The sequence below is a fragment of the Pelophylax lessonae genome (genome assembly GCF_965119305.1).
Source record: "Pelophylax lessonae genome assembly, chromosome: 3".
Lineage (NCBI taxonomy): Eukaryota > Metazoa > Chordata > Amphibia > Anura > Ranidae > Pelophylax > Pelophylax lessonae.
Window position 1 is genome coordinate 299,786,476 of NC_138770.1, and position 26,510 is coordinate 299,812,985.

At 38.9% G+C, this 26,510-nt stretch overlaps 1 protein-coding gene across 1 annotated transcript; it reads left to right on the forward strand.

Moving 5' to 3' along the window:
- Window positions 1–1,038: 1,038 nt before the first annotated feature.
- On the forward strand, window positions 1,039–25,574 carry CLDN1 (claudin 1). Its single transcript, XM_082251900.1, has 4 exons — window positions 1,039–1,424; window positions 18,037–18,201; window positions 18,952–19,036; window positions 24,684–25,574. Exons 1-4 carry the CDS (start codon window positions 1,202–1,204, stop codon window positions 24,850–24,852), a joined length of 642 nt encoding a protein of 213 aa, XP_082108026.1. The 5' UTR covers window positions 1,039–1,201; the 3' UTR covers window positions 24,853–25,574.
- The last annotated feature ends 936 nt before the right edge of the window (window positions 25,575–26,510 follow it).

Here is a 26,510-nt window from a genome sequence, read left to right on the forward strand (position 1 = left end):
TCGCCCCCGAAGTCGTGCCGCGTTAGTGTGAACCGGCACTTAGACCCTCTGTCAAGTTTTTATTGATGTTTGTGTTCACACTAGGGAGATTAATTTCTGTACATCCTGGTGACCACTATTTTCAAGGCACAGTGAGGGGAGAGCTAACATTTTAGAGCTGTCACCACCAAAGCAAGAGGTCATCCAGTAGGGACATATGTTCTGATGACAACTGTCTAAAATGGGAATTTCTTTCACTTTGCTGAGATTTGCTCCCATTTCCTTTTACCTCTTCAGGACAGAAAGTACAACTGTTTATCTACAAGCAAAAAAAAATAAAAATTTAGGTCTACATACAAAAGTTTGTTTATGATGATGAAGGGTAACAAATATGAAGATTTCATACTTGCAGTTCAGCAACGTTAGCATGAGTCAAGGAGAGCTTGGGCAATATACATGCTGATTATAGAAATGTTTCATAATAACTAAGATGATTTTAATTCCAGTGTAAGCTATCAAATATAATAAACATCTTTACTTTTCAACACATATGTTTTAAAATTCACCCAAGAACTGTAACGTCTTCTTCCAGTTTGTTGTTGCTATTTGTCAGTTTTTGTTCAATGTGTCTGATTGTCTAATTCACAGTTACGTTTAAATCCCTGTTAATTGTGGTTGCTTCTCAAAACAACAAAAGAATACTTGTGGCCAAATGACTAGTATTTATGTAAAAGAAACCGAAGCGATGGTTGCCTGATTCATCTATTTTTCCATGGTATTGTTCACTCTATTTATACATTTTATATTATTTCCCTCTATGTGCGGAGGACACCTGGCTTTGCAAAGATCTATTATGGATGAGGAGCAAAACAATGACTTCAGGGCTGAAATCTACTTAGATGTTAACCTAAATCAGACTAGAAAAAAACATGTTGTGTCAGGAGCAGTGGTGGGAGGTTGTGAAGAACTGTGTAAGGGGAGTGATCATCCAGCTAATCCTCTGTTATTCTAAGGAACACCACTAGGAGAACATCTGATGGGAGTTTAAATAAGGCTGATAGTTATCACAGTTCATTTAGGTGTTGGAATACCCAGCTACTCAGCCACTTTTCTTATAATCAATTTAAAGACTAGTTTCAGCCTTATTATTAGATAGTTAATAATACAACAAAGCAGAGCTACTGTATCTTAAAGCAGTAGTTTTACATCCCTGTAGTAGAAGATGGCCAATGCAGGCTTACAGCTTTTAGGATTTGCCTTGGCTTGTATAGGATGGATTGGCTTTATAGTGGCCGTAGCTATTCCCCAATGGAAGATGTCTTCATTTGCCGGAGATGCCATCATCACAGCACAGGTGACCTATGAAGGCTTATGGATGTCCTGTGTCATGCAGAGTACAGGACAGATGCAGTGCAAAAGCTACGACTCTCTTCTGAAATTAGGCAGTAAGTATCACTTTTCACACTTTTTTGTATAGCTTTATAAGTGATAATAATTTTATTAGATGAGTTGTAATACCAATACACACATACAAAAACATGTATGTATACCAAGTTTTCTATCTGGGGAAGATTAACTGAAACTGGAGCACACAGAATCTGGTGCAGCTGTGCAAAGTACCCAATCAGCTTTTAACTTCAGCTTGTTCAATTAAGCTTTGACAATAAAACCTGGAAGTTGATTGTTTTCTATGCTGAGCTGCCCCAGATTTTTCACCCTCCAGTTTTATACATTTCTCCTTCTATCTATCTATCTATCTATCTATCTATCTATCTATCTATCTATCTATCTATCTATCTATCTATCTATCTATCTATCTATCTATCTACCATATGTTTTTCTTTCAAATTACCAATAAATATGGGAGGTTTTATAAACAAGCTTTTTTAAAAATTTTCCTCAATTGATGTACCTGTAGGAAAGCAGAACATATTATATAATATTTTACTGGGCTGTACTGGCTTACAGTTAATAGTTATGGCAATATGTCAAATCATACAAAAAAGCAGAAGGTTATTTGTCCAATATTGTTGGTTTGCTTCAGTTACACATTGGAACTTGTGTGTTGTCAACTTTAAATATAAGCCTACCATCTACACAATGCCAATCCTGACATTTTGGGCTTTATTAAAGAGGTTGTAAACCCTCAAAAGTTTTTTTTTTTCTGCAACCTGAAAGAGAAACCCATAATGAGCTAGTATGCATCGCATTAGCTCATTATGAATTACTTACCTAAGAACGAGCCCCCGCCGTGCCTGCCCGCTCACCTGTATGACGGGCGACATGTCCAGTCGCCCGTCTTCCGGGATCGCGGCATCCGGCCATCTGATTGGCCGGAGCCGCGGTGACGTCACTCCCGCGCACGTGCGCGGAAGCCGACGGTCACGGCACGGGGCTCTGAAGAAACGGCACCAGCGGCCGTTCCTTCAGAGCGCATGCGCCAGTGACGTCACTGGCTGCATGTAAGGTAAATATCTCCTAAACGGTACATGTTTAGGAGATATTTACAGTACCTATAGGTAAGCCTTAATATAGGCTTACCTATAGGTACAAGTGTCAGAGGAGGGTTTACTTCCTCTTTAAGTGCAAGACAACCAGTGCAGTAACCAATGGCAACCAACCAGCAAACCAATTATTGTACATTATTTTTTACACATTATTTGATATTTTTAAATGTATTACTATGCATCATTTTTCTTTTTGCCTTGTAAGCAAACATTGCTCTATGTAAAGTTATGCAGTAGTTGGAGAGTTACAGATAACTTGACACTGGCCTGTTTACTAATGGAATAATTTGATGTTTTTAAAAGTACAGTGAATGGTTTCTCCAGTAGATTTTTGTGAAATAAAGTTGATATTTCAGGTACTGCCAATTATTTCCCTATCCAAGTTTTCTATGAGAAGTTAAAATCCTAAGTCACCCTAAGGTTCTTAACCTGGTTGACGTGCCAAAGCATCACTGGCTACCAACAAGAGTATTACTCATGATGAGGTGATAAATCTGAAACCATCGCAACCATGACTAAACGTGCGCCATCTTTTGATGCCAAAATTGCTGTAATTGTATCATAGCTAATACAGACTATGCTCTTTCATGTAACATGCTCTGTTTGTTCACTTTTTTTTTTTTTTTTTTGCCTTTATCAATTTATTGCAGGTGGTGACACTGAAAACACTCCATCCTGTCTAGCCATGTGCTAAAAGTTGGATAAAAGTTACTGAAAATTAACTCCTTGGTGCTAATGTTTTAAAAATTAAAGTGTATGTCCAGTTCAAAGCTTTTTTGTTGATAAGGGTTGGACTAAAGCCTAGTACACACGCAACGATTATCGGCCGACCGATCGTCCGTCTTTTGTCCAGAGTGGTGTCTGTTGGTTGGAATGTGCCTAGACTGCACACAAATTTTCCCACACAACAAAATTCTACTTCAGAAGTGATGTCATGTGTTGGTTTGCTTTCTTTGTGTTCTTTCTTCTCTGAGCATGCCCAGTCTTGCTCATAAGATTTTTCCCTGTCGAAATCTGTACTGACTGCATGAAAATCGGACGTGTTTTGACGGTGGACAAAAATTTTATAGCCTGCACACCAGATTTTTTTCGGCCGAAGAGTCGGTTGCCGAAAATCGGCGGATCGGTCGGACGAAAATTCCCTGCCGAATTTCGACACGTGTGTACGAGGCTTTAGTTTAGAAGGATAAGAACCCTTGTTTTTTCCAGATATCCAAGGCTCCATTAAAATTATTTTTTTGTGAAAGTTAGTGGAAAAAAATCTCTCCAACACAACCACTCCAATCGTACTCGTAAAAGTTTTGGCTGGTCATACACTTTAAATTCAGTAGCTAAACCACACAACCTATTTAGTCAACTTCCACAATTCCCAACAAACACCTTAGCATTTTTGGTGATCAAAGTTCTTCTTTTTGAAATGGCTGTACTGATCCTCCTGAAAAGTAAACACATCATTCCTAGGGGAAGATTGTGTTTGTAGGAATTGATGATTAAGGGAACATTCTGAAGCAGAGTTGTTAAAAATGTCCATTACTGTTTGGTGATGGGTAACTGGAAGTTCATAGTTTTCAGCACTTCAAACTATTCTGTGTAGAACCATATCAATCTTTGTTACAGCAGTTCACCTGGGAGGAGAGGAGAATGAAAAAAGCCAGCTCATTTTATTTCGTTTGACGTTGTTAAGTGTATCCACAAATTGCCAGGATTTAAGAATGTCTTTATAAATTGTTCTGATTCTGTAGCATACATTTTCATATATGTCCCTATGCAGTGATATATTATATCAGATATTCTGATTCGATACCCTTCAAATTCATATATATCCTCATCTACAGCAATCTATCACACAAGACATGTCAGTGCTAAAGAAATTAATGTGATTTATCACATTCATCTACAACAGGACACCTCTTTGTAGCAGTATTTCTTGAAACTCCCCATTCTGCCAGTTTCTCGGCCAGGAATAGTAGATATCTGAAAGACAACTACTCTGTAGGTGGATACTGGTATTTTGTCTCATTTATTTAGATTAACGATGTCCCTTGGACACTGTTATATTGGAATGGCTTAGTGCAAACCAATTAAGGGTAACTATGGGGTTGATTTACTAAAGGCAAATAGGCAAGTGCAGTTGCTACAGAGCTTAGTAAATAAGGCAAAGCTTCACTTTATATATAAAAAAAATACCAAATGACATGAAAGAAAAATAAAAAAAAAAAACATAATTTGTGCTTGCACATGATTGGATTGATGGAAGTCGGCAGAGCTTTCCCTCATTTGCTAAGCTCTGGAGCAACTGCACTTTATAGAGTGCAACTGCTTTTGCAAAGGGCACAGTCTATTTACCTTTAGTAAATCAACCCCTATGAGCTAAGATCCCACTATTGCATGTAAGGTGTTTTCTATCATAATTCCTCAGTGTTGCTCTGGTATGTCCTTATCCTATGCTCACTTAAAGCGGTATTAAAAGTTCGGCTTTTAAGAAAAACAAATTACAAACCTGTCATACACACCTGCTCTGTGCAGTGGTTTTACACTGAGCAGCCCCGATCCTCTTCTTCTCGGGTCCCCAGCTGGAGCCCCTGGCTCCTCCCCCTTGACCAGTGCCCCCAATAGCAAGCAGTTTGCTATGGGGCACTGGTGCATGCTTGCACCTGAGCCTTGCTCTATGCATCCATAAGACACATAGAGCCGCAGCTCGGCCCAGCCCCTACTCTCTCCTCATTGGCTGTGATTGACAGCAGTGGGAGCCAATGGCTCCCACTACTGCCTCAGCCAATGAGGAGGGGGAGTCTTGGGGAAGCCGAGGCTCTCATGCATTTCGCTGGATCGAGAGGGGGGCTTAAACTTTACAACCACTTTAAAAAACATGCTTCTGTGAGAAGACATGGCCAATATACACTGAACAATGTTGTCACTGACTGTAACACTATGGCTATGAAGTTTTATTGGCTTTAAAATTGCCTTCTCTGGTACATCCGACTCCCCCTTCTTTTTTTTTTTTTTTTTTTTTTTTTTAATAAAGCCTTTCTGTTTTCTTTACAATACAGGCATGTCATGGCTGGTGGGAATCATTGTACATAGATTCCTGAAAATAGCACACAGCCCTAAGTAATGCTCACAGGTGATTTAAGCCTCCATATATAAAGGAACTGAAATCTAATGAATGACTGGGGTGGGCTAGGAACTGGCAGGGGAAGAAAAGGGCTAAACCATGATGGACATCCCAAAGTCATGAATTGAGGCAGGTTCTGATTTGCTGAAGCTTCTAATGCACACTGTGAGAAGCTAACAGTGTGCAGTGAAATCCGAATAAGCAATTTTAGTAGCAGAGAAGAGTCTAAACTGAAGACCAGGGTGGAGCCTTAGGTCTTCCTGTTGCGATGCCTCAACAGATGCAAAAGGTAGAGGAATGCAGCATACTGTACGACTCAACAGCAGTATTTTCTAAGTGTCAGCAGCCTGTTTTGTCTGGTTTATAACTGTTACATTTATCTCAGTGTTTTCCTTTTAACTAATTCATGTTGCAACACATTGCAATGTGCTGTTTGTCTAATTTTTTTTTTAAGTACATACCAAAACATCACATTGGTATGAATTGTAATAGCACACAGTTCATGCATTGAGAGTGCATTGTCTAACATAACCCAATGCAAGTGGGGTGAAAAAAGCCTGTGGTGGCTAAAGGGTGGGTCTTAATGCTGACATGCCGCACTAATGTGTCACTGCATATGTTTCTGTGCTGAGAGCGCACTCGCTGCATGCTCCTACACAGAGACCGAGCTGTTAAAGACGGCTCTTGGTCACTACTAAGGGTCGGTAGCCCACAGGACCAGCTCCTGATCATGTGGCCACTGCCACAGTCACACAATGGTCACATGATCACCAATGCTTCCTGTCCCCTGTGCGTTTAGAATCTTTTAAAAGGATGCCAGGAGGGGCGGGAAGGGGTGAAGGGGTTAAAGTATATGCAAACCCTGACAATGAACTTCATTTATTTTCTAGTTTTTGGTTCCATAAATATATCCTTGGAAGCATTTTATTATATCTGTTTTATAACTGCAAAAAAGCCAATCTTATCGGAAAAGCTTATCGAGCTGTCCTATGGAGAGTTCCTGTCTTTTCTCCAAAAGCCCTCCTAGTTCTTCTCTTGGAATATGTATTGGTTAGCATTTATGTTGTAGAGATCTGAAAGTAGGAGTGGTTGAGTAGTTCAGTAAAAGACAACTGGGCAGGGCTGACACCACTGGGTCCACAAAAAAAACCTGTGGGGTAGATTTAATAAAACTGGTTTACTCAGAATCTGGTGTAGCTGTGCATGGTGGCCAATCAGCTTCAAATTTCAGCTTGTTGAGCTTTGGCAATAAAACCTGGAAGCTGATTGGTTTGTATGCAGAGTTGCACCAGATTTTGCACTCTCCAGTGTTTCAGTAAATAACCCCCTGTGTGTTGTCAGTTCAGAACAGAGCTTACTAAATTTATTCAGATTTCTGTAGTCATTCTTAGCCCTTTCAATAGGTTTTTGTAATAAACTCTAACTCAAAAATGTAAAGCCTGTTTAAAGTGATAGCCTCAAATTAGACATTTTTGTGGAACTTCTCACTGGTGGATGTTGGCCTCAAATTAGACATTTTTGTGGAACTTCTCACTGGTGGATGTTGGCCTCAAATTAGACATTTTTGTGGAACTTCTCACTGGTGGATGTTGGCCTCAAATTAGACATTTTTGTGGAACTTCTCACTGGTGGATGTTGGCCTCAAATTAGACATTTTTGTGGAACTTCTCACTGGTGGATGTTGGCCTCAAATTAGACATTTTTGTGGAACTTCTCACTGGTGGATGTTGGCCTCAAATTAGACATTTTTGTGGAACTTCTTACTGGTGGATGTTGGCCTCAAATTAGACATTTTTGTGGAACTTCTCACTGGTGGATGTTGGCCTCGAATTAGCCATTTTTGTGGAACTTCTTACTGGTGGATGTTGGCCTCAAATTAGACATTTTTGTAGAACTTCTCACTGGTGGATGTTGGCACTGGAGTGACTAAGAGCTAGGCCTGTTCATTTAAGTATGCTTATAGTACCCTCAAACCCAGAGTGTGTTATGCAAATACCTACGTCAATTAGAAAGTCAACAAGTTGGCCCACCCTCTTCTGCCTCCTGTGCCTCTCTATTGGTCAGCACGATCACCCTTTACAGTGATAGGCTAAGATTAAAGTGCCAGAAGCAGGGTGGGGTAGTCAAAGTTCCATCCACCTAGCCTAAGTTGGTATTTTCCCAATAGAATGTCACAGGTTTTTGGACTTTTGGGTAGTGGGAGGGTACAGGCTTATAAGTTGTGAGAATCTTATGAGAGCATAATGATTGGTCACATAGTAACAGTGCTAGAAAAGGAAGTAAGATTGCTAATGATATTTAATATTTTTAACAGTTTGTAAATTTAATACAGCATCCTCCTTTTTAATTTGAGCACTCACCACATATTCATTACAGGTAAATCCTCCTGGTGGATGTAATTTAAAAATAGCAGCGAATGATTCACCTGCAGTGAATGCTTGATTGAAAGTCACATTCACGGCTTTATAAATATGCATAATGTTATTTATTCATTTAAACCAAGGCAAAGTGGGAGATTATATATGTCTGCACTTTTTCTCATTGTTGCGAAAGTAGAGAATTCCTGTATTCAGGCATCAAGGAACAGACATGATTAATCGTGATCAGACTTTGCTTCACAATCTAGTAAATAGTCCTCACCTACCTTTCTTATCTTTTTTTTTTCTATCCTTTTTTACTAAGCAACTTGCTAAACAAGAATTATTATAGCCAGCACAGAAGCTGTGGGGCAATTATAAAGCACATGGCAATAAAAGTGTCAAACTGAACCACTCTCACATGTATAATGATTTTATTGAAATGGTTATTAAACTTTAACTGTGCTCTGTTAGGAAACAATTGTCAGGTCTCTTTTATCCATAAAATAAAAAGATTTGCAGCCTGAAACTTGAAAGCTGGGTTGAGTCAGGATTGCTGATTTTGTGATATACATGAAGCATTAACAGTTTAATAATGGCTAGTTCCCATCCTTGTCTACCTAGGTGAGGATCTGGGCAATGCTAAACACGTCTCCTTTCATAGATTGAAACTGACTCCTAGACAAGATCAGACCTGTCAAAACAGTCACCCCGGAGAGCTGCATATTTTCAGCAAAGCAGCTCCCCTCCCAAACATAAAAGACAAGAATTAACAAAACCGTCAGCTTTTCCAGTAGAACATTCCTCCTACAACATGCCAAATTAACCACTTCGATACTAGCTGCTAAATGTAAAACCCATGTGACATGAAATTGCTTAATTAAAAAGTTCTAGTGAAATTAGTTTTCTACTGTTTCTTACAAAAGGTTATTATTTTAACAATACACTCCAAGCAATAAACAGGGAGTCACTCTATGAGCCATTTTTTAACAAAGATACCTAGTTTTCCTAAAGCAGAACTCTGGGAATTACACCAAAAAAATACACCCTTGCAGTGCCCAAATCTGCACTGAAAGTGCTTTTTAAGTCTTGGGGTAGAGGAATAAGCTTTGCATACTCGCCTTATTCCTTGCTTCCGCAGGCTTTCTTTATGCTGTGCAATCAGTTCCCCAAAGAAAGCCTATTCTCTAAGGTACTTCAGCAGGTAGATGTACCCTGACATAATGTATAATGCAATGCCTGCATTGTACGTGAGGAACTGCCCACAACCCAGAGCACTGGAGAGATGAGGAGAGCATCAGAAGAGCCTGCAAGAGTGAATAATGGGTTAAGTATTACACCTTATTCCTCTACTCCCTAACAAGTGTTTCACCCTTGTGGAGGGGCAAGGGGGCACTGCAACAGTGTTTTTTGTGTAATTCCCGGACGTGTATGGAAACCCAAGGACAAAAATACAATATAGTGCAGCTTGCAAATCCTTAAATGTTGTACCTGAATTCAATTTCCTTCTTTTTTAGGCTTTATTTTTATTTTCACCTGGTGATCCAGGCAGTAACACACTTCCTGTCCTAGGGTGGCTACGCTCACTCCTCTACTGTATCTTTGGAGGACCAGCATAGCCACTCTTGGACAGCAGCAGTGTCCACCTGTGAAAGGGTAATATAGATGGACTTTAAGGCTGCATTCACACTTGAGCGTAGCGTTTTTTACCGCGATTTTGCCGCGATTTTTTCAGGCATTTTTCATTGACCTCTATCAAAAACGCTGGTAATCAGCCCAAAAAGAAGCTCATGTACTTTTTTCAGCTACAGGCGTTTTGCAAAACGCTCAGATGTGAACAGGGGCCATTTAAATTAATGGGGTTTTACTTGTTGGGCGTTTTGGAAGCGTTTCTTTTGAGCGTTTTTGGAGCTGAAAACGCCCAGGTGTGAATGGAGCCTTAGATGTGTGTGGACTTTACATAAGTGTTTACCAGATTAAACCAAAACACCCACTAACAGTTGTTAAGCAGTTAGAGTAACGGTTTTGATTTTCCTTTTGGGTTTTACATAAAGAAATAAAAGCTGATAATTGTGAGCACTCATACCAGTGTTAAATGGTTTGTCTCATTGGTTTGTCTCTTTTATTGGACAGCTTGGTCTTTTAAGGGAAGTTGAAAGATAACAGATTTACTAGCAGGACCAAGAGATTGCTGTGTTAATGCTAGTGACAGACCGCCATGTATTTTTCATTTTTTTTACTTTTTTTTACCCCTAGTTCCACTTTAAAGCCCAGGTTTAGCCCAAATTTTTTGAGTTTGGGATTAGTATTTAATTTCAGCAGTTTTAATTGCTGTTTGTACCCCATGGTGGGAATTTCTTCTCACTTCTTGCCCTGAAGACAGGGTGTCACAGGGGATGGAAGTAAAGGAAAATCTCCACATTGAGGACAAGGACAGCAAGAGTGAAGAAAGGGAAGAAACTCCATAGCTGCTCGTGTTTTTCTATCTTCCCAGTTTCCCATTTTTGGCTAAATTAAGAAATAACTGTTATATTGGCAAACCAGGTCTAGAGGATCTATTTTAAGAATATTTCTCAAATGCTAAATATAAAGATTTGAAACATATGATCCTTGGTAAAACATATATAGGATTTATCTATGCTACACATTATTTATGTGGGTAGTAATTTGCTGCTTGCCTCTCCCGAGTAAGTGGATCATCATACTGATCACCTTTTCATGTCAACAACCATAAAATTACTAACACAAATAACTACTTCTCCTAGACGATTTTGACTATTTGAAGTCAGTGAAGAAGCAATAAGATGAGAAAAGGGGTGCTTGATAGGGATTTCAGAACTAGATGGCTCGTGCAACTCCCTACGAGGCCTCAGGAACACACAGACACCGACAAGATGTTATGACTCTGAATCAAGGATAGCTACATGAGAAATAGAGAAGAATATACAGCATGAAAACACCATTACCCTTCAGTGTTCATAAAAAGTGTTTGAGGAGGAAGACATACTGGACTTCCTACAGTCTGAAGAAATGAAAAGTATATGCATTTCTCTAGAGAATGTATCTATGTTTGTATAGAACATTATTTGAAATTTAAATTTAAATCAGGATTCAAAGACATAGTAGGCAGATATAATAATTGCACTGGATTTAAGTTATTCTATATTCAACAATCTAGAACCATTCGGGCAGATTCTGACATAACTGGTTCACAAAGCAGGCACCAATATTGCTATGTTTTGGGATCTCAAAAGACTTCTTCATCAAGATATCAATGATCAGTGATTACAACATTTTTTTTTTTTTATTAGGAGTTAAGACAAAATGTTTTGTTGACAAATGTATTTCATAATGTTCCAAAAAAAAAAAAATCACACTTCACCTACCACTTGAATGCTTGCAAAAAAAAAATATGCTGTGAAAACTGAAATTACACCACATATTTGATTATTTACTCCACCAACTAAATATTTAGTTGATCTGTGAATATTTGTGAACTGGAATGCAGATTACACATTGGTGCCCTCAACCATGAGGCTAATGCTGGGAGCATGGACTCCCTATCTCCAGGTGAGCTCTTGTCTCTCAACTGGAATATAATAGTTATCCCGTAACACCATAGTATTCTAAGCACATTTACATCATCAGCCCAAAAAGGAAGTACTTTACTTCCATATTAAGGAGGAGGGAAGAGCGCCACTTGAGTGCAAGATTATGATTTATTATGACATAAATACGTAGTAACTTACATTAAAGTAAGGATAAAAGCGTCTGTCAGGTACAAGACGGTTCCACGATGGTGACTTCAACTGAAGGAGTGTGCATGCCCTGCCCGGGCCCTCGCGCAGATTCCGAAACGCGTCTTGAAGCTCCCTCAGCCATCTTGCCAGTTCCCTGCCGCTGACGTCAGACACCTTCCGGTTCCCTCTACGGCCGCATCTTTCTGATCTCCCCGATCGCCCAGACGCACACAGCCAGCTGGTCTGGTGCTCTGTACCTGAGGCACCCTGGATTGTGCGGACCCCTCTCACCATCGTGGAACCGTCTTGTACCTGACAGACGCTTTTATCCTTACTTTAATGTAAGTTACTACGTATTTATGTCATAATAAATCATAAACTTGCACTCAAGTGGTGCTCTTCCCTCCTCCTTTATCCGTTTAGAGTTGACTTCACTCTGTTTGAATGAGCTGACCCTGAGCTGCGGACCACCCTTGGATTGCTTCTAAGAACTGTCAGAAATTTGCACATGGACTCTTAATCCCCCCCGTGCGAACTGTTTTTGCCCCACCTGTGTACATCAACACTTTTATCTGCCATTGTTTCAGCTTATATCTATATGAACTCTTTTACCTTTGACCTCTGAGCGCCTAAACCAGTCTCTGTATTTACTTCCATATTAGATTATATACATTTTAGGAAGTATAGTACAACACTGCAGTTCCTTATTAGGGCAGTGATGGCACCTGAGGGTAAATATGTCCTTCAGGTTCATCATTGTACTTGTGACACTTTTCCACTTGGGACACGCACACAATAGGTAGTCAGTGGCTTGTTGTAAACTAGTTTTTTAAATAAGCAGCAAAAGGGTAAATGTATTAATTCATTGGGGATCTTTAAGAAAATCTTATCCTCTCAATTGTATCACTGCTGGTATTTTGAAAAGCCTTACTGTACAGAAAAATGGATATGCTTGCATGGTTGTGACACTGCCAGACGAGCTACTGACAAGGCCTGTGCTTGCAATCCCACCAAGAAAAAAATAAATAAAAAAATTAATACTTAAGGTCCAGTTCACTTCAATGTACATTGTTGTCAACCAAGGCCTGAGAAAGCGGTAGCTCTTGGACTCGAAACATGTTGGCTACTTTTGGGATTGTCCCATGGCTTTTATTTGAATAAAGTTGTATCTGGACCTTTTAGCAGTGGCTTCACGCTGCAATTTAAATTTATCTTCCATTACACTACAAACCAAACAGACTGTGGAGATCCTCTGAAGTATAAAGAGCTGCCTGCCTGGTAACCAGATAATTTACATCAATATCAATACTTTAGGATAACCGTATCAGTGGCAGTGAGATAACCCTAAGGGTCCAGTGCTATTTTTCCACCTTCCTCAAATTTTCAACTTTGAACTCGCAAACATGAAGTAGTCAGTGACTTGTTTTAATTTTTTTGTTCACATACAACAAAATGGTAAATGTATTTCTTGATTGGAGATCTTCTAGAAAATCCTATCTTATAAACTGTACATAAATATAAACATTTGCACATGGTTGTGACACAGTTACTCAAAAGTAGTTTCTCTTGGCAAATTTATAAATAATAGGAGGAGTGTAGGTGTTTTTAACCATTAAGAGCCCATTCAGACTAGCGCGACTTGTCAGCCTGACAAGTCGCGCTCTGTCGCGGTCCATTGAGTAGTACAGGACCCGTTCCCATAGGAGCGACACAAGTCGCTCCGACTTAGAAAAAGGGTCCTGTACTACTTTGGGGCGACCTCGGAGCGACTTGCATAGACTTCCATTATGTGAAGTCCTTGCAAGTCGCTCCGAAGTCGTGGTGCACGGGACTTACAAGTCGCCTCCCCAAGTCGTGGAGAGTCATGTCGCCCCAGTGTGAACCGACTCTTAATTGTGGTTTGTATGCCAAGAAATGTCAAGCCAAAATGATTAGACAGACAACTTGGTGTAAGAGCCAAAAACCTGATTGGATTCATCTAAAAGTGAATAGACAGTTTGAAACAGAGTGGCTATATATTGCCCTGTTTTTAGTACGATTTGAAAACGTGCTGTCATGTTTGTGTCAGAGGCCATGCAGTGTTTCCCTTGGGTGTGATAATAAAGTTTTCTGCCAACATGTTGGAAAATATGTATGTAATATTAATAGTTTAGCGCTGTAAATTTAAAACTTTCAAATACAAATGTGACATTATACAAGTGCAATATATAAATATTGTCAATAAAACCCTTTTAGTGTGTCCTGGTATAATTGTGAAAATACAACAATAAATATACTATTGTGATAAATAAGTGTCCAGGTAAGCACAGTACAATAAAGTGCAATCGTGTTCAAACAATCTGCAGAATGCAAACACGTACACCAGAAATTAAGTTTTAGCTGTGACCTAGGTATAAGGGTACATTTACATGGGTGGACTCCACCATGGATCCACCTGTGCAGTGGGGGATCTGTCTGCTGATCCCCCGCTGAGCAGGCGGATGACAGATCTGTGTCCGCTCCATTTATGCAGAGAGGACATGGGCACAGCCTGCTTTCCTCTATGGGCGGTCAGATGTAAATGGACTGCCTGTCCATTTACATCTGACTGTCATCCAATCTGATTCACCAGATGGATGGGAAATGGATACCCCATTGGTCTGTTTTTAGCGGATAGGATCAGATCGGCATTCGGCAGGTGTAAACAAACACATGTCCATTTACATTCACTGTTCCATAGATGGCAATGGACGGTCTGATTGGTCAGCAAGTGTGAAAGAGCCCTTAGAGTGGGAGCAGCTGGCAAGGGACACACACTCAAGACTCCATTTAAGATTGGCCTGTCTTGCACATGGACAAGCAGGGTGCTGGCCATCATGGTCCACCTTCACTCTCAATTAAAAGTTGAAAGAATCTCAATCGCACATACTTAGCTTCTTTTGCAGTATTTTTTAATAATCAATGAATTGACTTCATATAGTAATGTCTTCACCCAAAAGCCAACCTACATTAATGTGTTTGAGCCCACTCCTGGCTTGCTCCCAGGGAAAGTTTCCCTTTCCTTATCGCCATGAGCAAGCCAAGAGTGGTTAACTTCGTCAAGGAAGGTTGGGTGGAGAGATTACTGTTTTCAGTCAATTAATTTATTATTCAAAAATACTGCTAGAAAAGATGAAGTGTGGCTGAGATTCTTTCATATGTTAAATGGCAAAAGGAGATGTAACATTCCTCACCTACATGTGTATTCACACTCTTTGTGCACTAAATTGTGTAGGTGTGTTTTAACTCCTTTTTAATAATGTTTTGCATACCATTTAAGGCTATGCACCACCTTGTATTTTTCTCTGATGTGATTGTACAGGGAAATCCTGAGGCATTATCATATATGTGCTCCATGGAGGGATATTCCCCCTTGTGTGGTACAAGTGTATCTGACCATGTTAAAGGATTTAAGTTGTGGTTCGTACACAAAGGTGAGCTTCAGCCTTTTGAGTGTGAAATTACACTGGGGGACATTGGCACCTTTATGGGGATCACTGTTGATGTGAATGTATTGGGGGATGATATTGGACCAAAGTTCAGTTTTTGCAGATTCACCTACGCATGTTGTGCAATTTGCAGACTATTAGAATGTTGCCTTAATTTGCATAGAGAAATATTGGACTAAAACAGCATTTAACTTTTGTGTGGATTTACTTATATATTTTGCATTCTGCAGGTTATTGGAAAACTGTACTTAACTGACACACTATATTCTACTGTCTTAATTCGGACACCTATTGATCACAATATATTTTTGTTTTGCATTTTCATGATTATGCCAGGACACACCAGAGCTTTTTATTGTCAATCTCTTTATTCATTACCTCTGTGCTGTAGTTGCTGTAATTCTGTGGTTTTATATTTGAAATATCTTGAACATTTTATGTGTGTGTGTGTGTGAGTGTGTATGTACAGTATGTGTGTATATAATATATATGCTGGATAAATAGGTATTTTGTTTGTTAGTAGTGAAGAAGAGTTTTTGTAGTCTTATTATTTTTGTTGGAAGATATCTTTACAATGGGCCTCAGTACTAGCCCAATGGAGAACTTGGATGGAAGTGTGCAACAAAACATTTGCCAAATGAGTGCAGAATCTAATTTTAGTGCAAATATCTCACCATCAGTTTTCATAATATATTTACCAACCAAGGAAAACATTAGACACCAAAAAAGATGTTCAGCTTAAATGTTCATGTCCATTGGCTGCTGATTACTGCAATTTACTGTAGCCTGTTTATACAGACAATTGATTAGCACTGAAGCAGCATTAAATGCAAAAACAAAAATGTATTACATTGTGCTGATTCTTAGATGTGGTGGCTTTTTTTTCCTTTATTTTCACTGGACGTCCTGTCTGTCATTTCTCAACTTCCTTTAAAATACCAAGCTGTCTAGGAAATCTGACAATTAAAGGGTTGACAGACCATTTACCACTAACAGGAGTGCCTAAAATGGTCAGCTTTTATTCATTTATGTTAAATCTTTATCCCAAAAGGTAAAAATAAACTGTAACTGCTCAAAGTTGGATGTAGCTTTAATTGTTATTCAAGTCCATCTATCTATCCATCCATTTGTTAGTCAGTATCTAAATTTGCTAGTGCATCTAGCTGTCCAAAGGTGTTTCTGTTGCTCCTCCATCGAGAGTGGAGATACCCTATGACAGGAATTGTGTCACTGACTGGATCACAAGGTTAAAATAAAGAAAACACCTATGTATGGCTTTAAGCATTTAATGAAATTGAATAAAATACTGTTGGTTAAAAACTCTGTCAATGTTCCCAAATCACTGTGTTTGTGACCACATTACACAACTGAGCAAAGCAATGTAAAGTTTTTAAGACCCCTAATTTGAATGACTGTAGTTATGGTTCATAACTTGTACATCAGTCAAGTCACTTAAACCAAGCCAAAAAAAGTGCCATTTAAAAGTAAGTTGAATTAATTATTATTTTCTCATCTAACGAGATGGATTGTTATCTACTTACAGTTAAACAGTATCAATACTACTTTGGTTTCATAAGCCTGGGCTTGTGTCTTGGCTATCATTATGTGCTTTCCAGAATAAAAATAAGAAGTAAGAATCTTGCTCATATTCTTATGTTCTCAACATTTTTAAAACAAAAAGGATATAAAATTTGCCACAAATATGTACACATTAAACATGAATGGGTGTGATTTCATGCAGGGCAACCCTTTGAAACCGAATCATTTGGTTGAACTTCCAAAGACAACAATGTCAGGTTTTAACCTGTCTTCAAGTAAAACACATGCTACTTTTCAAGTTAGGACTTAGCTTAGAATTTCAGACCGGAAGGCTTTTAAAGATGTTATTACAGTATCTGGGATCAGTAGAAGCATAACAAGAGCAGTTTTCCTCAAAATAATAGCATGGATGCCAAATACAATAAAGTGATAATCACAAACTTAATTGAATCAGAAAATCTAGATATGAAACATGACAACACCACTTAGACATCTAATTCACCCTTCTCCATCAAAAAGTCAGTATTAAGAATAAAATTTGTAATACATGACAGGGTTTCATAGTGGGAATAAGTGAAATTTGCTATCCATTTTTCATTTCTTTCTATGGCATACAGGAATACCGTTATGAATTAAGTTTGACATTATTTATTGCTCTGCTGTATAGTTTCATATTCTTTATACAAATGGGAAATATACCAGGATGTGCAACCTATATCAAATAAGATGTGGCTTGCAAATGAGAGTTTTTTACATCAGGCAAAGATCATGTGTTCAAGCACTAGCGGCAACTTTCAAGCTTTTATTTGCTTATTAAGCAAACGTTAAAAGTTAATGGGAGTCTTTCACCAACAAAGAGCTTTGGGCACTTGGCAATACATTAGGTTGACAAACTAACATTTTTGCTGAGTTTATTATTGTACAATTATTAATACAAAATTCCCTCTGGTAGCAGCAGCATTGAATCACCTGTTCTGTTCCAATGAAGAGTAGTGATCATCTAAATACACGCATGTAGATTTGTACAATTTTTGAAGATTCATACAATTCATAAAGCATGATCACCTTAACTTCTTTCTGTATTGCATTATTCTCTGCAGATCAGATGGCTTTACATGCATATTTTCAGGCTAGTCAAAAATGTTTATTGCCTATTTTCTTTCACTGGTCCCAACTCTATTTAGCTTTCTGCAGAAATTGGGGGTATATCATCTTCAAGTTGTGATGCCTCTTTACCAGTGTTTTGGAACCATTTTGTTAGCATTCTTTATATAATGCATAACAAATGAGGATACAATTTGTAATATTTTAATATTCTTTCTCTTTTACTAGGCACTATGCAGGCTACCCGGGCATTGATGATCTGTGGAATTATTTGTGGCTTCTTTGCAGCTTGTATTGCTGCAGTTGGAATGAAATGCTTAACTTGCCTTCAAGATGATGAGGTGAAGAAAGCCAGGGTTGGAATCGTTGGTGGTATTCTTTTCATTATTGCTGGTATGTATAAGTTTTATTTGGTGTCCCATAGAGATGGGTGTTTATTCACTAAATGCATATACAGTATTACACTATAATCTCCAGCAGACACAAATAATGAAATAGGTTTAAATATATACATTTAAAGGTGGCCCTGGGATTAGGATTCACACGCACAGACCTTTTCATAATAACACAGTGGGACATTTGCAACCTGATAGTTCATGCAATTTCTATATTGAGCGTCCTGTGGTCTTCCATGGAGCTGAACAATTGAGCCTAATTCTTCCACTTAAGGTAGTTTTACAGTCTTGTTGACTATCCAATCTAACGGCTACAGTATTTAAGATTGGCAGATACCATTCTTAAGGTATCCATATTCATGTGATGACTGATAAATGTTACCCAGTCCAGCTTATTTCTTAATTTTATAGACACCATTAGATTGCACCAGACATCCTGAGCTGAACAATGTCTGGGGAAATAGGATTTAAATGTGCTGTATATCTTCAGCCAATCACTGTTTTTTCAGCCAAGAATAAATTGGCGCCATAGGAATCTGATCACACATTTCCACACTTACACTGATATAAAATGTGCACTTAGGGAATCTGAGCATGTATGTTTATGGCAAAATATTTCAAAATCGCTTTTGGTGCCTCTGTGTATGATTGTTCTATGTTGTTCAAGGCTAGAAATGTTGATAGTGATTTATTGATCTGAGGTCCGTTTTTATTTAGTCTTAATGGCTTATGGATTTTTTCTTTCTAGGGCTATGTGTTCTTATTGCAACAGCATGGTATGGAAACCAAATTGCCAGGGATTTCTACAATGCATTTACCCCAACCAACTCCAAGTAAGTATTGCAAGTGTATTTTTTTGTCTTTTTCTTCTTTAGATTTAACAACTTTAAAAAATAAAAATTCAGAAGATTTGTGCTTGTGAGTACCAGGGGTCAGTAATAATGCAAGATTTCAATACAGTTAGTAAAGACTCCTATCATGAGGCAGTATACTGTATGTGCTAAGATATTATGGGGAAACCCAATTAGCTTTAAACCCAGTGCGATATGTGACTTCATTTCAGGCACGTGTGTGCACTGGGTCTCCCCAGCTTCAGGTACAGTGTCTCACCTTGCTTGTTCTGGCTCCATTCATACAACATTAAATTAAATGATAGCAATAGCACTAAAAAATACATGTTACATATCCACCTCTACCCAGCTGGGATGCTCTCTCTACTTAGGTGGAGTAGCCCGGTGGGTTGTGTACAGACATAGCACAATAAAGCCTATTGCGGATCCTATCTTGAAGTGCAGATGTCATTGTTTCCTTTGACACACATTAGGCTTTAAGATTCACTTGAAAAAAGCAACAAAAGAACCTCTAAATATAGCGCTGGGGGATGTAAGTCTATACAACCCAATGATAATTCATGTACTTGCTGGCTGTTACTTGTAGACCCACAAAATGGATCACAATGGATGATAATAGTGAATAGTTTTTTAATAAGTCAAATAAATCTTTCAAATGGGAAAAAAACTGATGTCCATGATCCATCGTACCAACAATAACACTGTATGAAGGCTGCACATACCAGGAACCAAAAGCTGAATAGAAGACAGGAAGTGACCTGCCTGGGTAGAAACCAACCTGTCTCCACAGTATAATCAGCTATGTCTCCATGGTGTACTGCAGTATGATGGCTCTCTGTGATGTCTCAGGAAGTGATGGTGGGTGCCGAGAAGGAGAGCGGCTGTGCCCCACTAGCTGTGTGTCCCTCGAGAACTGTCCTGGACGCTTTGAAGGCAGACACACAATGCACACTTGGGCCGGACAGTGAGTGAGGATGCCAGATGTGGGCAGTTCTGCTGTCAGTGGAGTCCCAGGAAGGGAATGAGTCAGACTGGACAACTGTAGCTGTGCTCGCCAGTGTAGATGCAGTGTAGGTCAGGGACAATGGATCCGATGCCTAGCCATCCATTACAAGGCTGTCACCACGACGATGCATTTCGGGTATGGCCCTTCATCTGGTAATGTGGTATAGACAGCCAGTAAGGAAATATATATATATATATATATATATATATATATATATATATATATATATATAAACAATTACTAAGGGGATCAGGATTTTCTTAAAGGTAAATTACTTCCTTCTTCTATATCAAACATAAAATTATGAACCCATAAACTTATCTTATTAAAAATAGCATTTGCATTTAAAAAAAGACTCTCAGAGACTCTCAGAAAAAAGAAAAGGAATTTAAGCTGAAAAAATAATAATAAATATAAAATCTCCCATAAATCATGTAAAAGAAAACTTGCAGAGGCGAGCGGGAGGAAGAAGCACTAAGATCAAACAAAAAAGAAAGAAGGGACAGTGTTTGAGGTCAGCTTGAAGTATGGTAAAATGTATAACCTCTCCTTCCATACACTCACCCCAGACAAATATCAACTGTTTTCCAAAGGGCTCAATTTTTCTCCCTCCATAGGACCAAATAGGTTTAACCTGTTTAAAGATCTGAATAGATTTATTCAGAACTTGACAGTCAAAATGTTTTTATACTAGGGATCAAGGTGATCTATCTGTGGAGGCAACACACAGCCCTGAGCCCAAGGTTTTGGACTCTGAGGCTGTTTAAGACATCAATGGATATAATATCTTATTCCTTTTAATAGAATTTATGGGACAATGGAATCCCCACACCTAGCCTTACAGAAATTTTCTCACATCCAAGTTTTTTACCCAAGTCCTCCCATTTTTTTTCCCGGTGTCTTCCAAAGGACCGTATGTAGAAACATGCTAACAGGCCACCTATCGTGATCTTCTGGCTCTCTGCAACTCTAAAGCTAGACATCACAATAATCATTCAAGTTCAGAAATATTAGCTCTTAAAAATTTGCAGTCTAATGGTAATATAATAGTCAGACAGGCTGACAAAGGCGGAAGCCTTGTTTTACAAAACAGGGCAGACTACCTCACAGAAGCTTATCACTTGTTATCTGATGCCAATACCTATTTCGTTATCCCCAATGACCCGCTACCAGGCACAACTAGAGTCCCTGATAGAAGAAGCATTTAGAGACGGGGACTGGACAGGAAGGAGAAATCTGTGTGCATCACCCCATATTTTAATCATTCACCAAAAATTAACAAATACATTAAGAACCCTCAGAGTAGACCCATTGTGGCTGGCACAAAGAGCTTTATGTCCGGATTGTCACAATATATTGATTTCTTTTTACAACCCATCATGTCTCAATTGCCTTCTTTTGTTAGGGATTCTGGTCATATAATAAATATACTCAAACAATATTAGTGGTAGGACAGTTACTTATTGGGCTTACTAGATGTGTGCTCCTTATATACTTCTATCCCACACACAGTAGGTTTTACAGCCCTCCAAAACTATCTTTTTAGTGATCCCAACATGAACCATAGACAAGCACAATTTGCGGTTGATGCCACTAAATTTTGTCTTTCTTTTTCAAGATAAGTTTTATCTCAAGACAAATGGCATGGCAATGGGAGCACATTTTGCTCCCTCATATGGCAATATCACTATAGGTTTTTGGGAAAACAATTATATGGAACCACAACCCCTTTTGTGAGGCATATTGTCCTATTTGGTCGTTATATCAATGATATTCTGTTAATCTGGAGTGGTATTCATGAGGACTTTGCAGCATTTCTCACACATTGTAACAACAACAATAAATTCGGTCCTAAATTCACCCATGTGGTTGACCCCGTGTCATTAGTATTTCTTGATCTGAAACTGTCACATGAGGATGATTCTATTTTTACCAAGAATCACTGTAAACCCACAAGTGAAAACTCATACCTCCACTATTCCAGTTGCCATCATCCTGTGTGGCACAACAACATCCCCTCAGGGAAGTTCCAAAGATTGTGGAGGAACTGCACCAAGAGGGTGGATTATTACCAGCATGGAACTGATGAAGAAATTTATTCAAATAGGGTATTCCAGCACTTTGGTTCAGGAGGCATTTGAAAGGTTCCAGGAAGCTCCGACTTCTTCATGTAAACGTTGAGCTTCCTCCCAAAACAGCGTCAGATTTATAACCAATTTTAATAGTGGGCATAGGTCCATTTTGAGAATTATGAGAAAACATTGGCATATTTTCAAAATGGACCCTAAGCTAGGCCCGACTCTTCCATCTGTGCCACAGATTATGTTCAGGAGGGCACGCACAATAAAAAAACATTATCACACCCGGTAAGATCAAAAATAAGTCTGGCAAGAGACCTATGGATATACAATCATACTTTTGATGATATATTGGGCACTTTTCAGTGCAAAAAGAGAGCTTGCCTTACGTGCCAATTTTTAAAACATGGGCAATCTTCTTTTAGTGATAGAGCAGGTAATATTTTTCAGAATAGAGGGAAGACAGCGCAGCGCCTTCTAAGTGCAGCAAGACATTTATTGAAGTATGTGCAGCAGTATTACACTCACATTCAGTCGGTGAATAAGATGCAGTTAGTCAAGTAATGTTGATCATCAGGAGCATCACTGGAGCGGGTCCTGGTGGTGGAGGCAGTGGATCCCGGTGAGAGCGGCAGAGGGGGTTCCTCCGTGTGTACAGGGACAGCCTCGGTGGTGTCTGTGGGCTCCCCGTCAACTGGTGGAACGCTGGCACTCGTGGGTCCTGGGATCCTGACATCACTCCTAGCGGTGATGCGGGATGCTACGGCGACGCATTATCGGAGCATGCGCTCCTTCTTCAGGCCGTGGTTTAGAAGTCTTCCCTCTTGTCTCCCTCCAGAGATCTCTTCTGTCTCTTCCGCCAGCAGCCGCTACAGTGGACAGCTACCCCCTGAACTGTTTGGGGGTCCCCCTACCCCTGGTGTTTCCCTTTTCCCTTCCCCCCCTCCCCCGGGTCCCCAGGACCAGACTTTTTTGAGACCTCTTCTTGCGCCAATTCACCACTAAACCAATATTTTTCAGAATAAACATTGTATTACTTGCTCCACTGAATATGTCATTGATATGTTCACTTGTCCATGCAATTTGTCTTATTTGGGGCGCACCAAATGAACCCTTAGGAAACTCATTGCCAGTGGTTGTGATAAGCACACTGTGTCAAGATATTTTAAAATCTATCACAACCAGAATATTAAAGATTTATCTGTTTGTGCCATCATACCTGAGGGGTATTAGACGGCCAATGAAAGGTTCTCCCTTTTGTGCAAAAGGGAAACCTTTTGGATTTACAAGCTTTCGACCTTGACTCCCAATGGGTTAAATGAAGAGCTAGCTGTTTACACCACTATGGGATTTTTATGTTTATTATTATTTTTTCAGTTTCAATTCCATTTCTTTTTTTTTTTTTTCCTCTGAGTCTTTTTAATTGTGAATGTTATTTTTAATAAGATAAGTCTATGGGTTTATAATTTTATATTTGATATAGAAGAAGGAAGTGATTTACCTTTAAAAAAATCCTGATCCCCTTAGTAATTACCTATATATATCCTTTCTGGCTGTCTATACCACATGACCAGATGAAGGGCCACGCCTGAAACACATCTTCATGGTGACAGCCTTGTAACGGATGGCTAGGCATCAGATCCATCATCCCTGACCTACACTGCATCTACACTGGCGAGCGCGCCTACAGCTGTCCAGTCTGACTCATTCCCTTCCTGGGATTCCACTGACAGCATGACTGCCTACATCCAGCATCCTCACTCATTATCCGGCCCCAGTGTGCATTGTGGGTCTGCCTACACAGCGTCCAGGACAGTGCTCCCAGGGACACACAGCTAGTGGGGAACAGCCGCTCTCCTTCTCGGCACCCACCATCCCTCACTGAGACATCACAGAGAGCTGTCATATTGCAGTACACCACAGAGACACAGCTGAATATACTGTGGGGAATGGTTGGTTTCTACCCGGGGCAGATCACTTCCTGTCTTCTATTCAGCGTTTGGTTCCTGGTATATGCAGCCTTCATACAGTGTTATTGTTGGTATGATGGATCATGAACATCAATGTTTTTGTACATTGCTTACAGCTGTTCACAGTCAATTTTGAAAGATTTAATTGACTTATTAATAAACTATTCACTAATGTTATCAATTGTGATTGTATCCATCTTGTGGGACTACAAGTAACAGCCAGCAAGTACATGAATTATCATTGGGCTGTATAGACTCTCATCCCCAGTGCTATATATATATATATATAGAGGTTGCTTCTTTCTGTGTATTGGGACCTAATTGGTACCAAATATGTTCCTCATTGCTGCAAGTGGCCATTTATTTTATGGTCCACTATAGAGCATCTAAATGTTTGTTTTTTGCATCTGATTTTAAGATTCACTTGGCAGCTCTACACTTCTTGTACAGAATAAGGCATTTCAGGAATGACATCAAACTATATATAGAGAACGTATCCAAAACCTTGTAAAAATATACTTTTGCTACACCACTGAATGTTTCATAAATAATAAATGTTCCTCTTTCTCTTACAGATATGAATTCGGTCCTGCTTTATTTATTGGCTGGGCTGGTGCTGCAATGGCAATCTTAGGAGGGGCTTTGCTGTGCTGCTCCTGTCCTAAAAGGGAAACTTCTTACCCACCACCAAGAGGCTACCACAAAAATGCACCTTCAGCACCTGCAGGAAAAGACTACGTTTAATTCACTCCACTGAGACTCAAACTCTTCTTTCCCTATGCCAACTTGAATATAACCAACAAATGACCAATTTTTTCAGTGAACTTGAACTGGTCCAAATGTATATTCATACAGATGCAAGACAGTTAAAGAGCTGCAGGTCTGAAATATGTAACAATACTCAATTTCATCTTTTAAATATTAACAACCGCCTGCAGCATATAGAAAATATTGCATATAATGCATAGACAATCAAAGGTCCCCTAGTAATGATAAATAAATATTACTGCAAATACATCTATAAGGCTGTTAAAATATTTCTAGATTATTAGTATTCAGAGTACCAAGCAGTAATTACTATACTATTACACAGGTTTATAAGTATTAAGGACTTTTTTGAATACTGGAATCTCAAAGACAAGGTTGCATACTAAAGAATTAGTGGTTTTGCAGTACATTTTTTTTATAGTTAAACACAGTTATGTAGCTATTTGTATCACTTGATGAAATGCTGTGTAAATTGTCGACATACTTTCCTGAACTAAAGCCAGCGAGCCACAATAGAAGCATTGTTTTAGTTGTTCGAATCTAAAACAGAAGCTAGTTTTCGAAAGAATTTGTATTCTAAATAAAAGATTGTTTCACTTAAAGAACATTGAAAAGCCTTGTAAAAAGCAACTAAAGTCCAAAACAGTTGGCAGGTTTTCCTAAAGGAGGAACATAACACTGACTTTGGTTAAACCATACATGTTGTAAGAGCTTGTACAGCACCTGTCAATATATATATACAGTATAAGAAAAGGATGAAAGGAATGAAAAATGTTGGATCACAAGCAGGATAGGCTAAGTCACTACTGTGTAATTGCAACATTTAAAATTTTGTAATGCAAAAATGTGTTCAATTTATTGATGATACAAGATAAGGTGCAAAGCAACTGGATTGACTACAAGTTCTCTGTTCAAAGCAGGCTACTCTGGAACTCATGGACATACTGAATGTTGTTTAACATATAAATAATTCACCCATTATAATGCTACTTAATCTGTCTCTGCCAATTTCTTTTCTTTTTTTGGGGGGGGTTAAATTTAGGGCACCAATGATGATATTCTAGACAATGATAATGACAGTGTTTTGAGAAAATGTCATCAGAAGCTCCACACATGCTGGTAATCTATATTTATAAACAAATAAAACAACTACATTACCACCTGGAAAAAAGGAACATACACCTAAAGAAGAATTTCAGTACTTTGCTGTCCTTAAGAGCTACTGATGCCAAACATCACATTTTTGGGTGTGTTGGATACATGATGTGGTTCCGTCAGCCATCCTCTACACCATTACAAGACACAGTAGTGATGAAGAGACCAGAGGATGGAACCACATTACCCAGCAGGGAACCATGCACCTGACACACCTGGAAGTGGGACCTTGGTTATCTTCTATAGGACACTCTAGGATGTGCTCTTTGTACAATTTAAATAACTAGAATCCTATTTGTGTCCATTATAATGGCTCCTCCCACTCAAGATAAAATGCTTTATACCCATGTACCCTTGTTTCTTTTTAGGGTTGTTTAAACCATATCACTGCCATTACAGAAGATCATTTAAATATATATTGTAATATTTGTCAAGTATAAGAATACACTGAGTTCATTTTTTATTAGAATGTATATTTA